This window comes from Pempheris klunzingeri, chromosome 23 (assembly GCF_042242105.1).
Source record: "Pempheris klunzingeri isolate RE-2024b chromosome 23, fPemKlu1.hap1, whole genome shotgun sequence".
NCBI classification, from domain to species: Eukaryota; Metazoa; Chordata; class Actinopteri; order Acropomatiformes; family Pempheridae; genus Pempheris; species Pempheris klunzingeri.
The window spans coordinates 16224949-16248456 of NC_092034.1; the positions used below are offsets into that span (position 1 = coordinate 16224949).

Sequence of the window (23508 nt, forward strand, 5' to 3'; positions counted from 1 at the left end):
ATCGTCTGTTTTAGCCGAACTTACCCGGCCGAAGAGAATCTGGTGTGTCTTTTCAGTTCATGCAGACCTCTGAGAAGCGCTCCCGGCTCATATAAAAAGGCCCTCTTTCATAGCCCTGCTGTAGATCACATGATGGGGATAATCACATTGCCGCCTAACCTTGTGGTTGGCAGGACTGAGAGGCCCAGATCTAAGTGCTGAATTCTCCAAAAAAAGGGGACAACAGCAGCACTGGCTCACGGCCGATGAAGAAATGTACTGTACCCACTGACACAGACACTTCTGATCACTTGTAACACAGATTAGAACCGGTTGCCTGAAATCAAACTAAAATACTGATTTGATTCTCCTTCCAAATACTGTGAGGAGATTTTCTACAAATGATTAAACTATATTTTTTAGATATTTTTTTAGACTGATCTACTCTATAAATGAACAAATAAATGAAAAGCTTGTACAAAATGTTCATTCACACAAATGGATCACAGGGACAGATGCACCCCCCTCTCACACACCCCCCCGCCCCTAAATTTTAAATTCCTATCACGTATAGTACACACAGTACACTACACATGGCCTTTTCATTATATTTTGCCTGTGGACATGGAGGTCAGACAGAGCTCCTCTGCTAGAATGCTGTGTGCTGTGGATGTAGTAATGTGATTAAACACATAGTAGTGAATGAATAGTGAATATAGTTGATGAATAGTTCATTAGGAGTATGTACACTGTAAGCATAATATAAATAAAAATAATAAAAACCATAAAACTAGATTTGGACACGGGGCACCTGTACTTGTAATCTAGGCTTGGTCGTGCTGAAATGAGCAAAAGACACTAAATACATTTCAAAAACTATCTTGTGAGCTTTACATATACAGTATATCAAAACGTTCAGTGGTTAATTCGATTAACAGCGGTGTAAACAACACCACTTAGAGTAGCAGGCTGCTTTTCAAACAGAATAATTGCTTGAATAACAGCTCTTCTGAGACAATACAGCGACTGGTGGCTGCGATGCTGCACACAGGGTCTGCTTCAAGTTTTTACTGAGCACACGAAGCGATGCCCTCTGCTCTTCTTGCAGTCCCTGATTTGCCACTTAGCCCTTTTCCACACCAGCACGCACTTCTTGCTTCCCTTCATTTTGGACAGAGGGGGCGTCTTTCTCCAGTTGGTGTAGCTGACAGGCTCACCGCCCGCCCACTCCCAGCGACCACGGCCTTCTCTGTCATTCAGGCCTGAAACAGCAGGACGACAAACAGTCTGTTAGAATGAAGAGCTTTGACGACACAATGAAAAAATTTAATGATGCAATTCAATCTTTTGCGGCCAATAATGGCGTGTGCAGTCCCGCTGCAGCGCTGTACAATGTTGAACAATAGTATTGCTTGCATGTTTGCATATTCAAAATCCACCTGTGAATAAAAGCAGTACAAAAAGAAATCATTTTACATAGATCACTCTCTGCAAATCAACTTTTTTGCATCCATGATGTAACTACTGGATGCAACTTGGTGGATGGAAAAGACAAGTCAGTAAGCCAGCTCATGTTAAATGGATTATTAGAAGAATTTAGAATGTGTCCAGAGCTGATATTTAGCAACTAGGCTGTGACCTTCCGGCCCCCACAAGAATATACTGACAGTAAAACAACATCTCAGAGCCTACAGGTAAATGTTGGGTGCAGGAGAAGTTTTTGGAATGTTGCTATATTATATATTTATTTTCTGTGCTAGAGCGTCCTTAGGTTTCTTGAAAGCACTATATAAATCCAAGCTCTTCTTCTTCTTCTTCTATAAATGGTTAGCAGCAAACAATAGCATGGAGTTCAGTGGACAGCAGGCACGTATGCCTTCTCAAAGATACCCACCTATCCAAAATGATTTTCTCCCGCTAAAGTCCCACAACCAGTCCATGTCCATTTTAGAGAGAATGCTTGCTAGAGTGCCTTTATATCTGAAATCAAAAATACAACCAGGACAGCTCATGTTACTGCGTATATTGATTATATAGTTTCTTCTTGAGAAAGCGTGCTCCGTGTTAAACTGTACCTCTCCCTGCAGGCCCTGCTAGCTGTGGTCCATGTGGCCTTGTGCTCAGTGCTGAGGATGTAACAGTAGCCACCGTGATGGGTCCAACCCTGGGGACACTTCTGAGCACTCACCATCTGCGTTTCAAGAGGAGATGGGCAGGTATGTTGACATTTGTAGATGAATTTGGATGATATCAAATACATTTTTTTAACGTACTGTATTTGTCCTTTTCTGCTGGTAGGAGTCTTCACCATTGCCATCTTTTATTCATATATTTCAATAGCCGCAAGTCAGGTTAGTTAACGTAATGTTATCTTGCAAACTGGAGTGAATAATTTTGATCTGTCAGTATAAAAAATAGAATGAAAACAACAACAGAGTGGCTGGCTGGCTAGTTTGCTGACTTCCTTCCTCCCTCTCTAAATAAAGTAAAGGGGATATGATGCCATGATGTTTCACTAAATGAAACACAGATTTACCTTGAATACAATTTAATTTTCAATTTTCTCTGGGTTTGACATTGTTGGAAACATTTCGGGTAATGTAGCTCAACAAAATATGTAATGTAGGTCTAGTCTAATTAATATTTACTATTTCAGTTATTAACAAGTCAAGCACAAGGCACAGAGAGAAGCATCCCCAGCTATTAACTTTTTAATCAAATTCCACCTCAAGCAAAAATAAGTGTCTCTGGTCCAACTTTCCAGCTTAATATGAGGAACTTAATTAAAAATAAGCTAGTACATGCTTTTATTACAAGTAGGCTCCTTCTGTTGTGAAGCTGAAATACCTGATCAGTTGGCGCCCACGGTTTCCAGGAGACACCATTGCAGAGAAAGAGCTCACTGGTGGTTTGGTTGTAATGCAGGAGACCCATCAGTTCTGGCTCGCAGGGTTTGGCTATGGATCTATCAGCTGTAGTCTACGGGCCATACAAAATGAATACTAATACACTATACATAGTGTAAAAACACTAAGACATTGTGTTTATGAGGCAGCGATCACCAAAAACGCATTTAATTCATACTCATACCTAGTCTGGTTTAGGGCCGTCCGTTTTTCAAAGTTCAAACAGATATAGCCATAGCCAGTGTAGCCATGTCATAATCTCCATAAACCAATATTGATTTTTCCATCTACAAATCCACATACTCACAATACTTATCCAGTGGTTTAGAATAGGATTTGGTTTAGTTTCATAATCATTTGTAAAGCAATGTCAGACAACGAAGGAAACAAAATGGATTATCAGGCAACTTCAAGTGGTCCTGATCACAAAGCTGAACATCCTGGCCAAGAAGCAGAAGAGTACTGATAACATTAGTACTCACGTGTCCTTTAGCCAATTGCGATCCCCTGCTGACCACGCGGATATTTGCCTTTCTGCCTTTCCTCGATGGGGAGTCGTCTTCTACTTGCATTTGCATGATGCCATGATACTGGAATTAAGAGACCACAGACATGAAGACTTCTTTTTTCTCACATTAAAAGGTTTCGTTGGGGTTTGTATGGGCTGCTGCTGTTACTTACAGTGTACACAATGTCTGTCCCATTGTGAAAAACCGATGAAGGTGCAATCTGAAAGATGAAGCAGTCGCAGTTTATCGACAGGAATCTTGGATGAAGTCAAAATCTAGTGCTGATCTTTAAGAGCAGGTACTTACAGACTTTGGGTTGCCCCTAACTCTGACTTTCTTTTTAGGGACATGTGCTTCAGGCCTGGAGATGCCGTCTCCACGGGTCCAGACTATTGATTCTGTGCCAAGAGGCAGCTTCTCTAGTTGAATGGATCCATGCTGCGGGTACGTGTCTGACCGAATCTCTTTTCCCCCAAGAACAGGAGCCTCCCGATCCTGGTTCTTCCTGCACTTTACTGTGGAGTTGCAGGTTTAACAGTACTGTCTTCAAGCAGATATTGGTAAGGTTGTACATTATATACAGTCAAACATGTTTAAATCTATATTTAATGTACACTGTTGTTCTTTGGTAAGTAAAGGAAGAATCTTTTACCTCTTCCTGAGTCCCTGATGATGACTTGAGCCTTGTTGATGTTGCTGATCACTGTGCCTTCAGGGAACACCAGCAGCACTTCAAAGGTCTCTTCAGCCTCCTCAAGGTGATCCTGAATGATCTCAGTTTGCCAGCTCCTCTTTGACACTCCTACATCAGAAACATCCCAACTTTTACAAACGGTGGTACTGAAATTCATGTTTGTTTTAGTTGTTTAGTTTGGTTTCAAACAGCAGCTACCCTTAAATCTTCACTGGGTGCAAGGTGAACGTCTCATAGGGTCGCTACACCTCGAGACACAATCAAGTGCTCAAAAGCCTGGCAGCAACCCGAGAAAGCAAAAGAACAGCCACCAATGCCTTGCCATCCAAAACAACCAACCCAGCTCAGCAAATTACTGTCATTCAGGAAGGGGCGCAAGGACAGGGGAAGATCCCTCCAAGGTCCAGGGGCAGGCAGCTGGAAGCAGCCGGCACTGGCAGATTCTTAGAGATATGGGCCGGCTGCTTATGGTCCCATCGGAAATAGTCATCAGTAAGGCCATATCTCAGATCTGACACTTTGGCTGAAGAGGAAAGACTTCATATGGTGTCCCAGGGGAGTAGGCTGGGCAGATTCAGAGGGGGGGTGGGGTGGTTCTGGGATGTCAGAGCACACTGCTGACCCTACTAGAAACGTCGTGGGCCCAGTCAGTAAAAGTGAGTGAGTGCAGGTTAGTGCCTAAACCTTCCATCACCATGGAGGACATGGAAGTATACGAGTTTGCACTTTACTTGTATATCTGATAACATGTTAACATGTGATAACACAATAGTAGAAATAGTGTTGTTACACTTTTACATGCATTTTTATAATGTGGCTTTTCAAAGTGAGAGTGCAATTTGGTATTGTGTTTCCATTGTGAATACATGACGTTAGGTGGTTAAATATGGATCTGTCCACCTGTGAAAATGATTCATGGTATCACATACTGATCTATATATGGTGTCAAATATCAACCAATTTTACACATCAGTCTCTTCGTTTACAACCTTTTGTTATCACGTGACAAACATTCCAAACACTGGTCAAGTGATAAAATCTCTATGGTAACTCAGCAAACTTCATCCACTGATGGCCGTGATGACTTCACTACACTTCCCCTAATGCAACTGAGTAGCAGAGAAATGCCACATCTTTGAAGCTCCAAACCCCAAAATGTTTCTTTCTGTTAAAATGTTGTAGTGCCCAAGCCTTAGATAGCCCTGACATCATCAGGGTACTTATCTCAGACATGATAAACGTCCTTTGAAGCCACAGGGGACATTCCACAGGCTGAGTAGCACTAACCATGAAGAGTAAACGAATCAATTTTTGTGAAATCAGTGCAGTTGCAGAGTGCACACATACCGGGATCAAACTGAATGAGAGAAGAAAAGCTCATGAAGAAATCTTTTCCAGCAGTCGCAGTCACCTCCTTTACCTACGATAAAGAGGCATCACATAGAAATGGACCTTGAAATTAGCAACAAACAGGCCGAGCATCGTGTGACTTATGAGTCATGTCATAAACGTAATTTGATTTCAGTAAATCTCTATAAACAGATATCTGCATAAGAATGCAGAACCTGCGTATACAGCCAAATAAAGTGAACAGACAATGACTTCAGAAATAATAAAGGACTTGCAGACCTTGACAGTGATGTATGAAGACCCTGCCAGGTTTCCTTTTCGGATGATGTCCAGCGAAACAGTTCCCTGGTCCTCACACACAGAGTACTCAGGCTGAGATAGCTCCACAGTGGACCAGTTGAATTTAAGTCTGCAAAGACACGGTCAAGCACAGTGAGGACTGAACTGTTATACTGAACGGTCAGTAAAAATAATCTGTGTTAAGATACTTTTCTCACATATGAGAGGGCCCTGTGTTTCCTAAAGGATCAGACACTCTGAACTCCAGGCTGTCGGAGAGAGACTCCTCGTCTGGGTTGATGATGTAGACAATAGCTCTCTTGGTCAGCTCTGTCTGAGGAAAGCGCTGTGCTACAAATCCACCTGCAGGAGCAAAGAGAAAGACTTGTTTTTCCATTCTAAGTCACACTTTGATGCAACTGGAAATAAATTATATTTCCTGACCTGTGCTAATATTTTCCAGGTATCCAAAGTAGGGCTGGCGAATGATGCAGAATATCAGCTCATCTTCTCGGCTGTTGCTGTCTCGGGCCTTCACCTCACGAGATGACAGAAAGATCCCGTATCGTCCGTCGTCTAACAGCTCTGCTTTCCAAAGAGGAAGTAGCTTCACAACCTCAGGAGACGACTTATCCAAAGGCTTGATCTGAAATTATACATGGTTTGTTAAAAACATCAATGTCGTAGTTTAATAAGTAGTTTGGACTTATTTGGACTTGCCAATCAAACAATTTTATTGAAAAACGCTGCACCCGTTTTCCAGATGGTGCAATGATATAATGAGGACTGATGGTGTATATTGTGACTGCCACACACAGCTGATCCTTTGTGGCAGTTTAGGGAAGATCTTCCCACTTCTTTGTCTACTTTTTTCCCCTGTTAAATTTTATTTAACAAGATTTCATTAATCTAAATGCATCACTTTCTTTTTTTTTACTGCAAAAAAGTATATAAGCAAGTTTACATTGTGTTTTAACTACTTTGCCATCAGCATTAGAAAGTAAAAGTACTATATTATTATTATTATTATTATTACTTATTATAGTACTAGTTATTTCATTGAAAAATGCTATAATAATCATGTTAAAAAGCCACATGGAAAGTGGAATATCAAAGTCCTACTGGGCAAATATAACTTCATCTTTGGTCATCTGTAATGTAAGTTAGCATTCTAACATTAGCGAGGTCTAAAACATCACAGGAGGAGTTTTGGTTTTCAGTTGTTTCCCTTTGTGAACATAATACATACACATACATGACACATGATATCACATACAGCTCCGATGGGTAATGTCTAAAGTGTGAAATTTCCATTGGCTCAGAACTTTGTCACCCACCTGAATTGTGAAGAACACAGGTGCCACATGTAGCTGCCCATTCAGCAAGAAGCCCCGGTTGGTGCTGTCAAAGGCAGTAAAGGCGAATCGGTCGATCTGCGATGGCCCTCCGTCGTGCACATACGTTACCTCCAACTTCTGAATGTCTCTCTGGGTGAAGTTTGAGGCAGCGGTTAGCGTGGTACCTCCTAACTGCAGCCTGCCATACAGTGGAGGCTGGAGGAGGACAAAGGTCAGGGAGCCGGGTGGAGTGTCTGGGTCAGACATGGTCAGGCAGTCAGGACCCAGGATCATGGAGGAGCCTTGTGGCACTGAGAGACCTTTGTTGGTGGACAAAGATGGCAGGATGCGATCCACCATTTCCACAGCAATCATGAAGCTTCCGTTTCGGCTCGTCATACTGTTACTTACAACAAACCTGAAAAAACACACAACAGACTGTAAGAACTCACAAGAAAGCTATGGATTGTGTTTATAACCATTAGTAGACAGTTGTCATATAGCTAGTACAAACTACATAGAGCCACGTTGACGTGAGTGTGCACAACCTACACAACTGATCTCAGTGCAGGTGTACTGATTACATGATTAGTGCTTGTTCTGCAAACTCATGCTTGTTTCATTTGAATAATTATGATGCAATAGCTCATCTACAGGGTAACTTTCTTGTTTCAATGTGATATAACGCTTAGAATTTTGCAAGAAATACTGTTATCTATTTTGCTTTTATTCAAAATATTGTCTTATATCTCTCCACCAGCCCATATCTAGTGCAGGACCGTAACAAAAGGACACGTCATTAGTCCATTTTCTATTCAAATTTAGTGCAATTTGAAATCAAAATTCTAGAAATTTGGCAAAAGTAAATGCAAATGAACGTGCTACTTTCCATCCACTATCATTAGGCAAATATTAGAAGTTGATCACATCAAGACTTTGCAGATGGATCTTGGAAATAAAGAAGAATACAGAATAAGAATACAGCATACAACCAAAAATTAAGACTACAGAAAAACAAAAAACTATCCTGTTCAACCACTTCCTTCCCTCACAAACAGAATTTGATCATCTTTATAATTAGGTATATCTGAATTGTCTGGGTTTGTAAAATACACCAGGAGGAGCCAAGTTCCTGGTTTTAAAAGTCCATGTTATGGCACATCCAGAGCTAAAGGTTTAGCTCCTGCGCTGCAGAAAAGTACATGGTACTGCTAGCTCGGCCAAGTTAGCACTGTGCCAACATTCTGCCTGGGATGACAGGTGGAGGAAGGTTTATTTGTCATGGCAATCCGGATAAATATTAATGTAAGTACATAATACAGTAACACAATGATACGGTCAAAGTAAACACTGTACCGTGTAGTTTAGCATAGGATCCAATTCTTGACCGACAATCTGAATTCTTACGCCAAAAATGTGATGAAATAACAATAGGAATTGATCAAATCTCTGCTGCAGTATGAAGTTAGCCTTAAACAGTTTGTGCAAGTCGGACATCGGCTTCAAGACTCACTGAAAGGCTTCTGTGGCTGCGTTGGCTCGGTTGTCATGCACGTAAGCCACAAGGTTGGCTACGACATCCATCTGGCTGAAGGTGGAGATGGCCAGTCCAGGATGTTTGATGTACTCTATGTGCCCGTGAACAGGGGGACTGGTGATGACATACAGAAGCTCCTCTGGCTTGTCTGTGCCGTCTGTGGCCAAGAGCACATCTGTGGTGAGAACAACACGATCCCCACGGCTGACCTTCACTGGCTTTACAAAGATGGCAATATTTCCTGAAAATAATGATGGAGGAGACACATAAAAGCTCTGTTAAGACTGGAACTGCACAAGTATAAATCGACATTGGACAGAGGGCAGTCACAAGTAGACAATTTGATTCAAACCCACATCGAAAGATGAATTTAACAGTGAATTCCTTTACCTTTTTCTAGATCTCTGACGAAGATGTGGAAGTGCTGTGGGGGTGATCGATTCTTTCCATCCAACAAGTAGAAGACAAAGAAGTCCTGTGTTTTAGCACTGTGCTGGCCCGTGTGTGTGTAGCGCAGAAGGTTCATGTCCACAATCTCCTGGGTGCAGTTTGCCCCAGCTGTTAGTGTCGCCCAGTCCTCAGCTTCCTGAAACACGAACAGTCACAGTCAGGGCAACATCTCACCGACAAATTGATTCTCATAGAATCAATTCACAGAAACCAACACTTATTAAACTGCAAAGCCTATGGATTCCTTTGGAAAATGATCAACACCAATGATCCATTGGGTACAAATGGATTAAGTATTCTAATCACTTAAGGGATAACTTTTGCAGTTTCAAACCTGGACCTCATTTTTGTATGATTTGGGTACTAAAGGTTTTGAACTTGGTCCAGTAGATCGGCCTTGTCTGCAATAGCAGCAATAGACTGGTCATAACTAACCCTAAAAAACACCAAAGTCACACAATAACACATACAATGCAACAGATCAAGGTAGCCGTAGACCTCTCCACTACCGCCATGCTACACAAAGTAAAATGACTTTTTCTGTCAATGGAGTCTGGCTTTGAACAGCGTGACATAACCGCTGTTCCTGGTTAAACACAAAGGATCTCTTAGGTCTATCTCTGTAGGGATCCTTTCCATAATGTTGTCAGACAACAAAAACAAGCGATTTTAGTGAATGCACGCATTTGCTCAGGTTCATAAATACCAAAGTCATCTCTTAGCACAGCTAAACTGATGTAATAATATTTGGTATCTCTCTAAAACATGATGGCACTGCACCAACCTTAATCTGAAGCAGTCCCTGGATAGGAATGCTCTTAAACATGTACATGACCTCTGAAGGAGGAGTATCGCTGTCCTGTGAAAAAAGTGTAACACTGGAAATAAGCCTGGTTTCTCCTGGATCCACCTGCAGCCCGTTGTTCCTGAAGGACAGAGGTTGAGACAAGGTTCGCTTTTCTGTTCTACTTTCAATCATGTGATGGCTTACTTAAAACAAGTGTAATGAATAATCTAACCTGATGACACGAGGCTCTTCGTCATTGACTGGCAGCACTTTAACCACCACTTGTCTGTGGAGTTGATGCCTGCCGTCAGTCAACTGGACAGTAAAACTGTCCTCCATGTTCTCGGAGTCATCGTGCATGTACATAAGATCCATACCTGAAAGTCAGTGATGACACAGATTTATTAGAATTATTGAAAGACTGTGAGTGTGACTTTACATTGTTCTAGAAATAGCTGCATGCTCAGTTTAATTTCTTGTCATTATAGCTAGATACATGGCTGATGTAATAGAAACTGATCTTACAAATGAAATCATCATTTTCAGTATTTCCTGTCTGTGAACGTGTAGAAATTGGGGCTAATCACAACCTCTGGACCAGCAGCAAGACTCGTGGCTCATGTTTTAACTGAACCGGTCCAGCTCACTTGTGTGTGTAAATTGCTTAATAATATACATAAATTCATTCCCTGAACTTAAACCAGACTACAACTGAGACAAACAGTAGATTCATGATTATAATTACTGTCCATTTCAGCCCTTCCAGTGAAATGGGGCAACAAGTACCATTTGTAAGATCGGTCATTGTAAAGTCGACCACCAGGGATTGAGGACCGGCCTGTCGCCTCTTGTAGACTGGCTTTTTACTGCTGTGTTTGACGATGCTGCCGTGCTGAGGGGCTTTGACGACGCTGAAGTGCAGAATGTCTTCGGGGACGTCCAGATCCGTCACATGTAAAACTGACGAGTCCAGCTGCTTCATGTCCCCCTCTCGTACCTCATCACAGAAGGATATCAATGAATACTGGACCATACGTGTTTGCAATATCTGATGGGAATGTTTCATGCTGGGCTTCAGTGGAGAGACTGACCATAACAACTTACTGTGATGTTCCGAACCACAAATTCTGGGATCTCATCATTTGTTGGGTTAATAATAATGTATAAGGGGACATGCGCAGAGCTGTGTTTGCCGTCTGATACACAGAGTATGAACTGGTCAGCTGTGGGTTCCACCCCCTGGTGTCTGGACTGCACATAGTTAACATGGCCATTGATTATGTCTTTGTATGAAAAAGACGCTGAGGAAAAAAAAAAAAAAAGACAGAAAACAACTGAAATTATTGTTTGGTTTCCCTCGTGATGATAATGAAGATCACATCATAATGCTTACCGATGCTTATGCCTGTGTTGCTTTTCTCAAAGCCAGGACTGGGAAGGACATTTTCAATGTAGCCAAATTGGGGCAGAGCAATCAGACTGACCACAAGCCTGTCCAGGACAGTGTCCATGTCAGAGGCCTTCAAATGAGATGCAGTTATCGGGGCAGTCCCTCCTTCATCCACCATGAAGATGCCTCCTACGAACAAGAAACATCAAATCATGCTAAAACATCATGAATCATAAAGCATGCTTTCAAGGTGCCAGGAGTCAATATCAAGAGCTTTTGGGCTTCCACTAAATGATCTGTACAGGTATTTCCAAATAAGTCACTATATCACAATCCCCAAAGAAAGAGAAATAGTCAGCAAAAATTCAAACAACATAGAAGAATACTTAGTATTGCAAGTATTGCAGAAAAATGCTTTCCAACTAAAAAACATATATATATATATATATATATATATATATATATATATATATATATATATATATTATATATATATATATATATATAATATATATATATATAATATATAACATATATATATATATATATAACATATATATATATATATATATATATATATAACATATATATATATATATATATAACATATATATTATATATATATAACATATATAATATATATATATATACACACACACACACACACACACATATATATATATATATACATATATATATATAACATATATATATACACACACACACACACACACACACACACATATATAAAAACATATATATATTGAGCTCACCTCAATATATAGGAAATGTTTCTCATTGCACCTGTGTTTTTCATACCATAGCATACCAATAACTCTGCATTAAAAAGGCCCACTACAATAATGGATTTGATAGTCATACACACCCGCCCCTGGAAAAAGTTCTGATCAGGCAAAATCAGTGAGAAGGGGGTATATTGTATGGCCTAACCTTAGGTGGGCAGTGACAATTTCAGTATGTTATTTTCACAATGTGGTGTTACTGACTTTTTTGTATTCACAAGTCAAGTTCAAAGCTGGATCTCTGGACACCATTTGACTGCGTTAGAAGTGGCCTACCTGTTGTAAGTGAAGGTGGCTGGCTGTCGACTGGAAACACAGTGATCTGGAGGTCATACACGGGCAGACTGTCACCACGGGACAGTCTGCCTCTGGTCCCAGTGGGATTTCCTTCACCACAGCATAGAGCAGAGTGTTCTGGTTCTCCATCAGAAATAACAAAGGTGATGGTGTCATGGCGAGGAGTGAGTCCAATCTCCAATCCTAAAACCACAATTATATAGAAAAAATTAGGGTTTCCCCTCAATAACATTTTAACAGATAGATTCTACTCATGCTACTATAGGCTTAGACTCCATCCTCTCCCTCTGCATCTCATCCCTTTATTGTAAGTTACTAACTTGGTATCTTCTCCAGGGTATCTGTGCTTTCTTGTCTCACAGGTTCCTGTTTACCTGGCTGCTGTTATCAAGGTCCCATGGATCACTACTGCATATTGACACCACGGGCCACTATGGACTCTCACTGATTCTATTTCTATTATTAGTCGTTATCCATTATTTGTTGTACTTTTCATTATTAATAATTTAATATATTTATCTTATCACTATTAACATACTTGGTATTGTTACTATTCTTGTTGCTGTGCATCTCTGTCTCCCCCTCTCTTTCCCTTGATTGATTGATTGAGAGGTGTCAGCATTCTTCAACTGAAATGCTTTTCAAAAGCTATGCTTGTTTACCTGTGTGTTTGTAGGTGACGATCCCTGCAGTGACGTCTGCCTGAACGAAATGATCGACAATGACACCGTGCCGGAGCACCACACCGTGATACGGCTGTCGGGCAATGAGGAAGGCCAGGCTGCTGTTGTCGCTGTCTGCATCAGTAGCATAGATGTATTCGGCTGTGATGACTACTTCCTGCCCCTCAGCACAGCTGAGCACTGGCTTCAAACCGGCAACCAGCACCGGGACCTCGTCATTGACGGGCACCACCTGGAGATGACATCATAAAACAATGAATGATTCAGTTTTCTGACAGCAAAGAAGGACCAAGCGTAGAGTGATTCAGATTGTCAAGTAAAACCCATTATTTCCTAAAATGGGAGCAATTACCTTCACTTGCAGAACAAAGCTGACTGAATTAGTGCCATCTGTTGCACTGAAGCCAATCTTGTCCTCTACAGTTTCTGAGCTGTCGTGATTGTACCTGATTGACAAATGACAGACAAAAGGAAGATTTTCTGTCAAACAATCTTTGTGAATCAAAGCCAGATAGTTAAAATAGATAAATCGGAATCTGAACTGCTTACTCTGCTACCCCCCACCATCTGTCTTGAAAAGAATTTCAAACAACAACTGTCTTTTACTGACAAATCAATGAATGTCAGTTCAACATTGATTTTTATTTTAGCTCTGTTTTGGTCTCCTCCATCTCCACCACAATCTGGGTAACAAATGATATATTAGGATCTGAATTTCATTTTTAATTTCATTCCCTCTAATGGTCAAAAATCACTTGATGCAGCTTTCAGGCCAAACCACTACAACTGTCCCCAGATGTATGCTGTAGATGTTGGCTGTAGATGCATTGAACTGTATTATACAGGTGTTTCCATTTATGTGAATACATTTTACATCATACTTATAATATTTACTAATGCTTATTATATCATTATGCTTGTTCTAAAAATTAATGCTTAAAGTACTTTCAGTATTTCCTCCTTGTAGATCCCACATGAAATGTAGAAACGAAGGAAGCAGGATGTCTGACCTAACTTTAAGGCTTTTCACGTCTTGCATGGTGAACGCATGGCCTGCTTTTAGAGGTAGGCCTCCTTGCTGCAGAACTCCATGCTGTGGTTCCTTCTGGAGCACCACCTGCAGGGCGTCCTCCATGGAGTCCACATCTGAGAGCAGCAAGTGCTCAGTGCCGAGCCAGCACTCCCCTCCCTCATCTACAGTAACAGGGTTGGTAACAACCTGAAACAGAACATAGCCACCACTTTTCTATACATCCACATTTCCACAAGTATTGAGATAAGAATGGTATTATTTTATTTTTCACCTTTGGCGGCTGGTTGTCCACCGGCAACACAGTGATGTTAAAGCAGATCCCAGTGACTGTTTTGCCCAGGTGGTTGGTTACGGAGAAAACAAACTGGATATACTGAGGATAAGGGCCGATGTCCTTTACTGGAGGCATATAGGCTACTTTCATGAAGTTCACTGCATGCTGGAAACAAGCAAAAACTATCTCACTGCATGTAAGTATTATATATTCCTGGATTAAAAAAAGTAGAAGAATTACCTGTGTGAAGACCCTCAGCACTGGTGCATTGGAGTCCTTAGTGAATTTGGGTATGGTGTCCACTAAGAACAACCTCCCTGCATCTGGACTGCTGCTTGTGAGGAAAACAGCATATAATTCAGACAGAATGTTTTCCCCCCGTTTGGTGTCCATGTATTGTTTTTGACCACGAGGACATACTAACCTGTGAGGACCGGTGTAGAAAGGTGGAGTGCTAATTGTATATGTCAGCTCACTGTCAGGGGACTCTTGGTCTACAAAGTGAAGCTGTTGCCGTGTAATATGGACCACTTCAGTTTCTTTGACCACAAGACATCGACTGGAACCAGGAATCTCTTTAGGTGGTTGGTCCAGAACAGGCACTATATGCACCATCACCACCTACGTCATGAGTATACCAACATAGGTCAGATATCAAGAACAATTTCTGTGATGAAATTTGAGTTGTAAAACTTTTTTTAGCTACACAAGCTGCATTGCTCCAGGGACAGAAATGTCCTTTGATCGGTCAGTTTTCCACCACTTAGACTCATAATCAAATATCTCAGCATATATTGAATGTATAGACATGACATTTTTTACTGTCATCCACAGTCCTCAGAACAGGACACTACTGACTGGTGAGCCTCTGATTTTTCCTCAAGCGAAACCATTAGGTTGACAATTCTTGAATCCTCAATTTTGAATTCCTGAATCCAAATACCAACTTTCCAGCTGTGAAATACTTTAAATAATTCATTCTGTTTTAAGGGGTTACAGTGTAGTTTTGAAGCAATAGCAAATGTAAGGGGGGCTATGCAGACTATGGAATGATTGATCAACTTGGGCTTGTGTCTGATGTTAGAGGAGATTATTGATAGTTGAGACAAGTTGAACAAAGGTTCATTTGTCCCCTTTCCATTAACACCCATCTATCAACTGCTGACAATGAATCAAACCCAAAGGCACAAGGCCTCTCTGAAAAGGTATTTCGATGATGGGAGGTAAATTTACAACAATGAAAACAACGGTATTATACTGAAGCAGACTTTTGCAGAATTAAAATGACTTTGTAAGTGTAAAACTGTGTTGACTCTTTTCAAGAATTCAGGATTTTTTAGCATACATTGAAATGGTGTTCCCTCATCTTGTCCTTAATCAAATAGCAATATTTGAGAGATGTATTACTGTTACCCACTTGAGGCTCTGACAGGTTGGGAGGGTCGTGGAAATCCGACAGCACCACCTCAAAGGAGTCATCAAACACCTTGTTTCCTTGGTGTCTATAGTAAACCATGGACTGAGACAGGTCCTTCTGCAGAAAGTGGCTGACAGGATAGCCTAGATTAAAACCAATGCCCAAATACATGATATGACTGGTTAAAAGCAAATATTAACTCCAAGTCGGATAAAATAAAGAAAGTCTAGTCCGTTCTTCCTCTGACCTGCGAGCCCTGGTCCTGGGAGTTTCATGACCTCTCCTGCCTGCGGGGCGCGGGTGACGTTAAAGAGAATGTAGTCATCACTGGAGTCCATGTCTGAAGCCTGGAGGGTGGAGCCTCTCAGTAAAGCCATCCGGCCCTCAGACACCTCCAGCAGCATGTTGGTGATAAGGAACGGGGGGCTGTCGTCCTTCGGCAGAATCTTAATAGGGAACTTGTGTCGGGTCTGATGGAGGCCGTCGGTGATACGGAAGATGATGAAGTCTTTGGTGGAGTCGCTGTCGTCGTGGTGATAGCGAACCACAGCCGCTTTGATGTCATTCACAGTAAACATGAACCCTTTTCTTCCTGGATTTTACATGAAACAATCCAATAAAAGTAGACATCAAAACAAATGAATAATGTTGTGTGATAATATCAACGTTGTTATTATATTGCTGAAAACAAGTGATGCTTTTCGTGGAGATGACTGGTAGCCTGTACCTCATACCAATGATATAGTAATGTTCTCAGAACTGATGCTACATTTTCCATAAACCTTTGTTTGTCTGAACCCTGTGTATTATAAAAGGAACATAGCTTCTTCCTATTTTGCACAGTTTGGCTATGATAGTTTCTTCTGTTTTGGACTCTCAGGCTTTGCATTCTTGCAAGGGTCAGCATTTTCATAGTCTGCTATTGGTCAACAGCGTGAACTTGAAAGTCAAAATTCCCTCAACTCAATGCGCATCTTTTGCTGATTTGGCTTCGAAATGTCTTAAAAGCTGGTGTGACCAAACCATTAGACTGAAAAATGACAGGTAGGAAGTGACAGGTTGTTGATCAGCACTTAATCAAGACATTTTTCGGCCCTAGTCACTATTATTCTAAGGCTTGATGCTGGAACAGCCGAAGGTACCCTGCCTAATAATGCACTAACTCACAGTAGTTTCATTATCTGAAGTATAGCCAGATTGATTTTGATCATTATTTTAAAATGATTTGTTCGAACGAATTCTAGAGAGGTAATTCTGTCTGTACCTCTGACAGTGAGCCGCCCGTGCTGCAGGCCATCCACAGTGATGACACGAACTGCATTCAGGTTGTCATTGTCCACAATCTGGAGCTGCTCCCACATTATTGGCCGGGACTGACCCTCTAACAGACTGAGACCTATAAGACAAATTGTTTCATATCATTGTTGTCATATGGTGCCTGGCAGGAGGTATGGAGAGGGTTTTTGATTGATTGATTGATAACAGTGACAATTAATGTGTCTTAAAACCAAAACAATTAGATAAAAGAGTTATTACATAAATAACTTCCATTCATTCAACTTCCATGCATTTAAAAAAAGCTTTGTGCATTTGCTATGTGACGACAGTAGCATACCCATATTCCAAGACACTCTGGGTGCATTTGTGTCTGCATTCCTTATAGACATATGTACGGTCACTGGTGGGCTCTTCTCAAAGAAAAAGTCATGAATCTCAAATTCCACCTGAGTGGGCAGAATACAAAGATCAGAAATCATACACTGTTTCATATACTGCACAAAGTACAAGAAATGGGAGTCCTACCTCGTAGTTCCTGCGTTGTGTGTGTGAGGAGTTTGGAGGTTGATACGCAATAAGCATGTCATTGAGATCGAGCCATGTAAAGGAGAAGATCGGGCGAGTGTGATCAGACAAATGGGTGATAAAGCCGTCCATGGGGGGTCTGGTGATGTTGAAAACCAACAGCTGTTTGGGAGTTTCCTCATCTTCAGCATCTAGTGTAGCAGTGGAGAGTGGGGTGAGGATGAACTGGTCCACTTCCAGAATAAACATGGACATGAAGGATGGTTTGGGAGGCTGGTTGGGCATCGCCCCAACGATCTGTACTGGAATCCAGGCCTGTTCAGACTACACAGAGAAACCACAATGATTAGTACCTCAAATGAAAGTCAATTTATTATATTTTTTCCTAGCATATTCGGAGAAAGGGACGCCATCCACATTTTTACATTAAAGTCTCTAACGGTGTTTATTTAGCCTGCGAACAAGATGAATTTGAAAGCTCATGTTATAGCAGATGGATCTGGTCAAGTGTTAAATTACCTGATATATGCTGCCACTCCTGGTGTCCTTTAGGTCAAGTCTGATTGCGATGTAGTCTACGTCTGGAGATGGAGGGTCTATGTGCTGATACCTCAGCCCCATCACCAGGAAGTCATCACAGGAAATTTTGGTGAACTTCACTAGCTTCAGACCCTTCAGGCAGTCTTCAGATTTACACGTCGCTCTGGCTTTATTATCTGTATAATTACACAACCATCAAGATGTTGCACTAATTTGACTTCACTTTTTTTATTCTTGTTTTCCTCCATGTAGTTTCATAGGTTACCTAGCTGCTGACGTAGGTGGATGAAGCTCTCTGGCTCGTCCCCTCTCTTAGTAGCTTTTTCTGGCTCCCCAGTGACCAGTTGGCCGTGGGCAGGTAGGTGGGTGTCATGGCTGCTCAGATGGATGCTACACTCCAGGCTAGACCTCTTCTCATAGTGGAAGGACACTACGTTGCCATCCACAACATCAGAGAGGCCGTAGAACTCAGGAACCTCCAGGGATTTGGGTCCCAGCTTTATGATGTTGCATTCAGGTTCCATAATGTCCACATGAAGAGAAAACACCTCCATGTATGTCTCAGTCTCTGTGAACCTGGTCAACAAAACACAACATAATCATGCAGCCACACCAGAATAAAAAACAAGGCAGCATGAGAGCAAACATTCTTCCCATTGTAAGGATGTCCTGGTACTGTACCTGTACAGTCGAAGCTTGACAGTATCCTCCTTCAACAATGGACAGCCACTGTGGGTGTACTTTACCTCATCAGCCAGGTAGTGGCAATCAAATACCTAAATAAATAAATAAATTGAGAAAGCTTAATTTTCAAATATGATGTGTGAGTTAGGACTATAGTACATAGAACGACATGGACATTACTAACTTAAAGCAACATTATGCAACTATTTTACCTTAAAATAACAGCTTCAAAACTCTTGTCATTGTACACTGACTTGTAAAAGGGAAAATGGCGCCTCTTTCATTCCCACTCCATGCCCCAAATGCCTGTTCTTGCAATATGATAGAATTTTGCTCTTGTTAATGTACTAGTGTAAATTAATTTACTAGCAGAAGCAGAAGCCACTGTTACTGCTGCTCATCAATAGTTGCATAACGTTGCTTTCAATTCACTTTTAAAACCCAGTGTAACGGTAGCACAAGCATTACTGACTACACAGTAACATCAGTCTTAACTTTGCTAACACCAGCCAGAACTGGCCACCTTCAGCTTCTGGTCGTTTTATTTGAATTTAATTTGTAAAAAGGAGGAGTCTATTATTTCTACTTTCAAAAGTTACATATTCTTGCTTTAACAATGCAGTGTGTTAATGGTCCCATGCAGTCTGTTCAGTCGGTTCATGATGTTCAGACTGGAAGCCAAAATATGATTTTTTGTTAATCCAGATTAAAACTCGATTGTTTTTATGTATGTCTGTGTCTTGGCATGAGCACTGCATGGTAACAGATTTAAAAACTGAGAATTAACATTTAAATTGAATCTTTCTACCTAACTTTGAATCAGGTGCTAAATATTAACAATAATGCCTTATCACATACATATTGTAAGAAAATGGCGCAGTAAGGGATTAGTGATTGGAATTGAACTGCACAGTGTAAATGGCTAATTGTCACCAACTAATGTGTTGCTGAACTCATCACTCATAGGTATTTGTAAGGCTTAAGAGTAAATGTTTCAAGTTAACTCTAAACTGTATTTTTCTGCCGTTAGGCTTGAAAAGTGACTCATCCTGGACATTCAACAGAGGAGACTGCCTGTCTATCTGGAAAACAAAGGAAGTATAGTATAGTATAGTATAAGTAGGTTAAGGATTTAGAACTGTACTGAAAATGTTTAATTTGCTTCAGTGGCAAGGACTGACTTCCAACACTGTCTCCTACGATACATGACTGTACACATACTGTATATGACTGTGGCAAATACTGTGCTGCCCATATAGCATTTTTAAAGAGGAAAAGTTAAAAATATTATAATATAAATAGTTATATGTTATAGTGAAATTATCTGCAAACAGTTCACTGCAAGGCAAAATGCTGTAAACATTATAGGAACACAAGCTCTTGTCATCATTAAGACACTTCTACATAATATATTGCATGGTTTTCTACAGCTGCTATGGAAACATGATGCACGCTTTCAAACTATACAGCCTGGTTTCACTACAGTGGGACACACTAGGGTTTTCATTAGAAGAGGATTTTTCCATTACCTGAGGCAAGAGTTTTCCCACTCGTTGAGTTATAGGCTCATTCAACACCACCTCCACCTTGCATGCATCCTTCTGACGGGGAATATGGAACAGCAGGTCACCCTCCTGGAGATAGGCTGACTGACCTCGCTTCACCTTTAAACCCTTATTGACTTTCACAAGCGAACCGTGGGACGCGCAGGTCATTCCCAGCAGAAGCACAGGAAGCAGGGTCCAAGCCAGCGCTTGACTCTGTGAACCCATCACTGTCAGTCACAAGCAGACGCCCTGCAGGGTTTTCAAGGACTGGCTCCAAACAAAAGCATAAAACACACTTCTGTATGAGACTCTGGAGAGGGATGCCTTGGTCTTTAGAAGAAGCTACATTTTCCTCTGGTTGAATGATGATGCCGTGCCATGTGTCTGTGAGCTTTTACCAGTTCACGCGATCAGTCAGGAGCTGTAATGAAATTAAACAAGTTTCAATCCGTGGCACTTCTTTTATAAAAAACATCTGTTTTACTACTCCCTGTCATTATTTCTGCCCCACATATAACCTGTTCGGTGCCACAGATGTGCAAAACACAACAGTAAATATTTCCCTGATGAGTTTATGGTCTCAATCACCGGTTTCAAGTCTTCTTCAACCCAACAATGAGGTTAATTTTTTAAATCATGATTCCAGAATTTTTGCAGCAGTACTACCGTGTGCCATGCCTAAACCTAACCAATCAGAGACAGCGGGCAAAAACTCACGTGTCATTTCTGGAGCCAAAAGATTGATGGGCAGATGGTGTTTGTCAAAATGATCCAATACATAACTTATCCTAAAACCATTATTATTCATTATTGATTGAGTACTGAAAGAAGGTGATACAATTACGGAGCTTTACAGGTGTCACAACTTGGGATAGCTTTTTCCTCCTGCTTGCACACATGCATGATGTCTGTTAAATTAGCTAAGCATTAACTTTTGGTTTCACATGGGACACTAACCTCGGCCTCCTGTGTTTTACCAATCAGTCCATCCAATCTCCTCCACCACACAGACCCACGAGCACTTCCACTACATTTGATTTGTTTTCTCTACGAGATTTACATGTAAAATGTCTCTGCACATTTTACAAGTCTATAAAGACTGAATGGAATGAAATGATCATCAAAATGTGCAGACATATATCATGTCTTAAAAAAGTCTTTCTATTTATACAACCATTTGGTGAGACCAGGCTGAAAACAGACATGAGACTGATCTCACTTCTATCTCAGTCTCCAGAAGAATAAGTGTTTTTCCCAAAATGCATGTAAAACAATGACTACATCACATTAGTGCTTTTGCATATTATAAAATTTTTGATCCTAAATATGAGGAAGAATCATAACTTTGTGAGGAAGCAGGAACGAAACTATTATGTCTATAGGCGGAAAGGAGAATGAGCACCAATATTAGGACTCCTTTATAGGAATCCACCAGCCCTGCTGGTTTATGACCTCAACCGCAAAGTAGAGTTGTTCATTGTTTTTGTAATAATATGACAGAGAATAGAAACATCCAGAGTTTTCCACCTGCCTCGGGCATGTTCCGGATCTCTATGTGAAGACTTTGTGACTTGCTCTGTGCTCAGCTTTCCCTGAGACAAATAGGGTCGCTCCAGTAATGACATGATGTTTCTCATTGACTTTTGACCTTCAAAGTCAGACACAACATGGGTTTTCCACTATATAAGACTGAAGTTACCATTATTATTAAAAGCAGTGGGGTACAAACATTCTATGAAACCAGATTTTTCTTTAATATAACATAAGAGAGCCTTACATTCCTGCACTCCTTTTGCAGTCACTCTGTTTTCATTCTATTGTCGGTTTTGCTTGTGGCTCCTAGAACCTAGTTTTTTTTTTACCAAAGGGATCAATACATTTTAATCTCACCTCACCCAAGACACTTCTGAGGACGTGTCGTAAAATTGTTTGGTAGTTGAAAACAGGCTTCAGATGTCAACCAAGCACATTCCTTCAACACTTGTCGAAGACACCAATGCAGAAAGCACCTTGGACAGAAAAGCACCTTATAATCAGCCTCTGCATTGGTGAACATGTTAAAGCCTGTCCCAAGTGAACAATGCTTGTGTTTAGGGAGCTTGAAAGATCATGTTCAAGGAGCTGAGTACGAAAACAGGATTCCAAGTGGTCACATCCCCCCCCCCCCCAACCCTCACTTCCACCTCAAACCCCATTAGCCATGCTGGCAATGTACTGCTTTTATTAGCCTAACAAAAAAGGTCAGTAGGGCTGGACGTAGCACATTCAGTGCCCTAGGAAAACTAAATCCCCTGGATTGTATATTTCATTGAAAAAGCTGCCAAATCTGTGCCGGTCAAGCTAAAACCAAGGCTGCTGCGTGAAGACATGGTCTGTAAGAAAAACAAGCAGGAGTATGTAAATTTCCAGCATCCAACTAAAAAAAATCTAGCCCCCTTCCTACAGGCCTGCCTCCAAAGCTGCCTCCCCCTGCCTGACTACTGCCGCAGGACGGGACCACCATGACAGCCGTCATGAATATAACATTACCTTTAGCTTAGTTACTGTTTAGTCGGCTCAGTTGGTGTGCTTTGTACTCTTAGCTCACTAAATGACTGTTGCAGGAACACAGATTTCAGAGGTGCCACACATATAACTCTTGGTGCTTCGTGCTGGGTCACTCATGACAGTCTGTTTCTGAGCTGCACCTCAAATTTCGGCTGATTTTCTCTGCCAAGTTTATGCGACTCACTTGCTCACTAGCTTTAGCAAAAAGGCTACCTAGAGTGTACGGGGAGAGAGTGTGCAGGGAGACAGGTCAGCCGCCCAATCACTGCATTTGGTCCGATGCAATGATTGGACAGGCTTGTTACAGGCTTGTTACAGGCCTCCAACAGGTAATGGTACTGGATTTTTTTCTGTTTTTGTCAAACCATTTGATTTATAAAATCGATTCGATTGATTGATTTATTCAGCAAATAGAACAGAAATGGTTCCAGGATAAGTTGCATATCCCGTCTTTAACATAGTTAGTTATTTTCGAGATAAATGTTTTCACCTGACTGCAATATCTTGTACTTCAAATGACCTCTAGTTACCTTTGGTATGTAAAATATCAACCAAAGTATAATTTGAACTGTACAGTTAGGACACAGCAAGAATGATAACAAAGGCCTCAAGAAAAAATGTCACTATGAGTCACTTTAACCATTGTAATTAATTACTAATAT

General features: G+C 41.1%; 1 protein-coding gene across 1 annotated transcript; it reads right to left on the minus strand.

Moving 5' to 3' along the window:
* Positions 1–1018: 1018 nt before the first annotated feature.
* frem1a (Fras1 related extracellular matrix 1a) lies at positions 1019–20524 on the minus strand. Its single transcript, XM_070855252.1, has 36 exons — positions 20282–20524; positions 18750–18844; positions 18334–18644; positions 18048–18244; positions 17529–17852; positions 17341–17449; positions 16990–17121; positions 15973–16317; positions 15726–15868; positions 14733–14929; positions 14549–14639; positions 14306–14473; positions 14012–14220; positions 13354–13447; positions 12981–13233; positions 12298–12501; positions 11222–11407; positions 10933–11129; positions 10615–10825; positions 10061–10205; positions 9826–9967; positions 8982–9177; positions 8568–8832; positions 7055–7472; positions 6162–6363; positions 5936–6080; positions 5718–5847; positions 5436–5508; positions 4047–4196; positions 3701–3909; positions 3567–3614; positions 3368–3475; positions 2827–2958; positions 2055–2170; positions 1874–1959; positions 1019–1241 (listed from the first exon to the last, which is right to left on the minus strand). The coding sequence occupies exons 1-36, from the start codon at positions 20522–20524 to the stop codon at positions 1039–1041; spliced, it is 6477 nt and encodes a 2158-aa protein (XP_070711353.1). The 3' UTR covers positions 1019–1038.
* Between the last annotated feature and the right edge of the window lie 2984 nt (positions 20525–23508).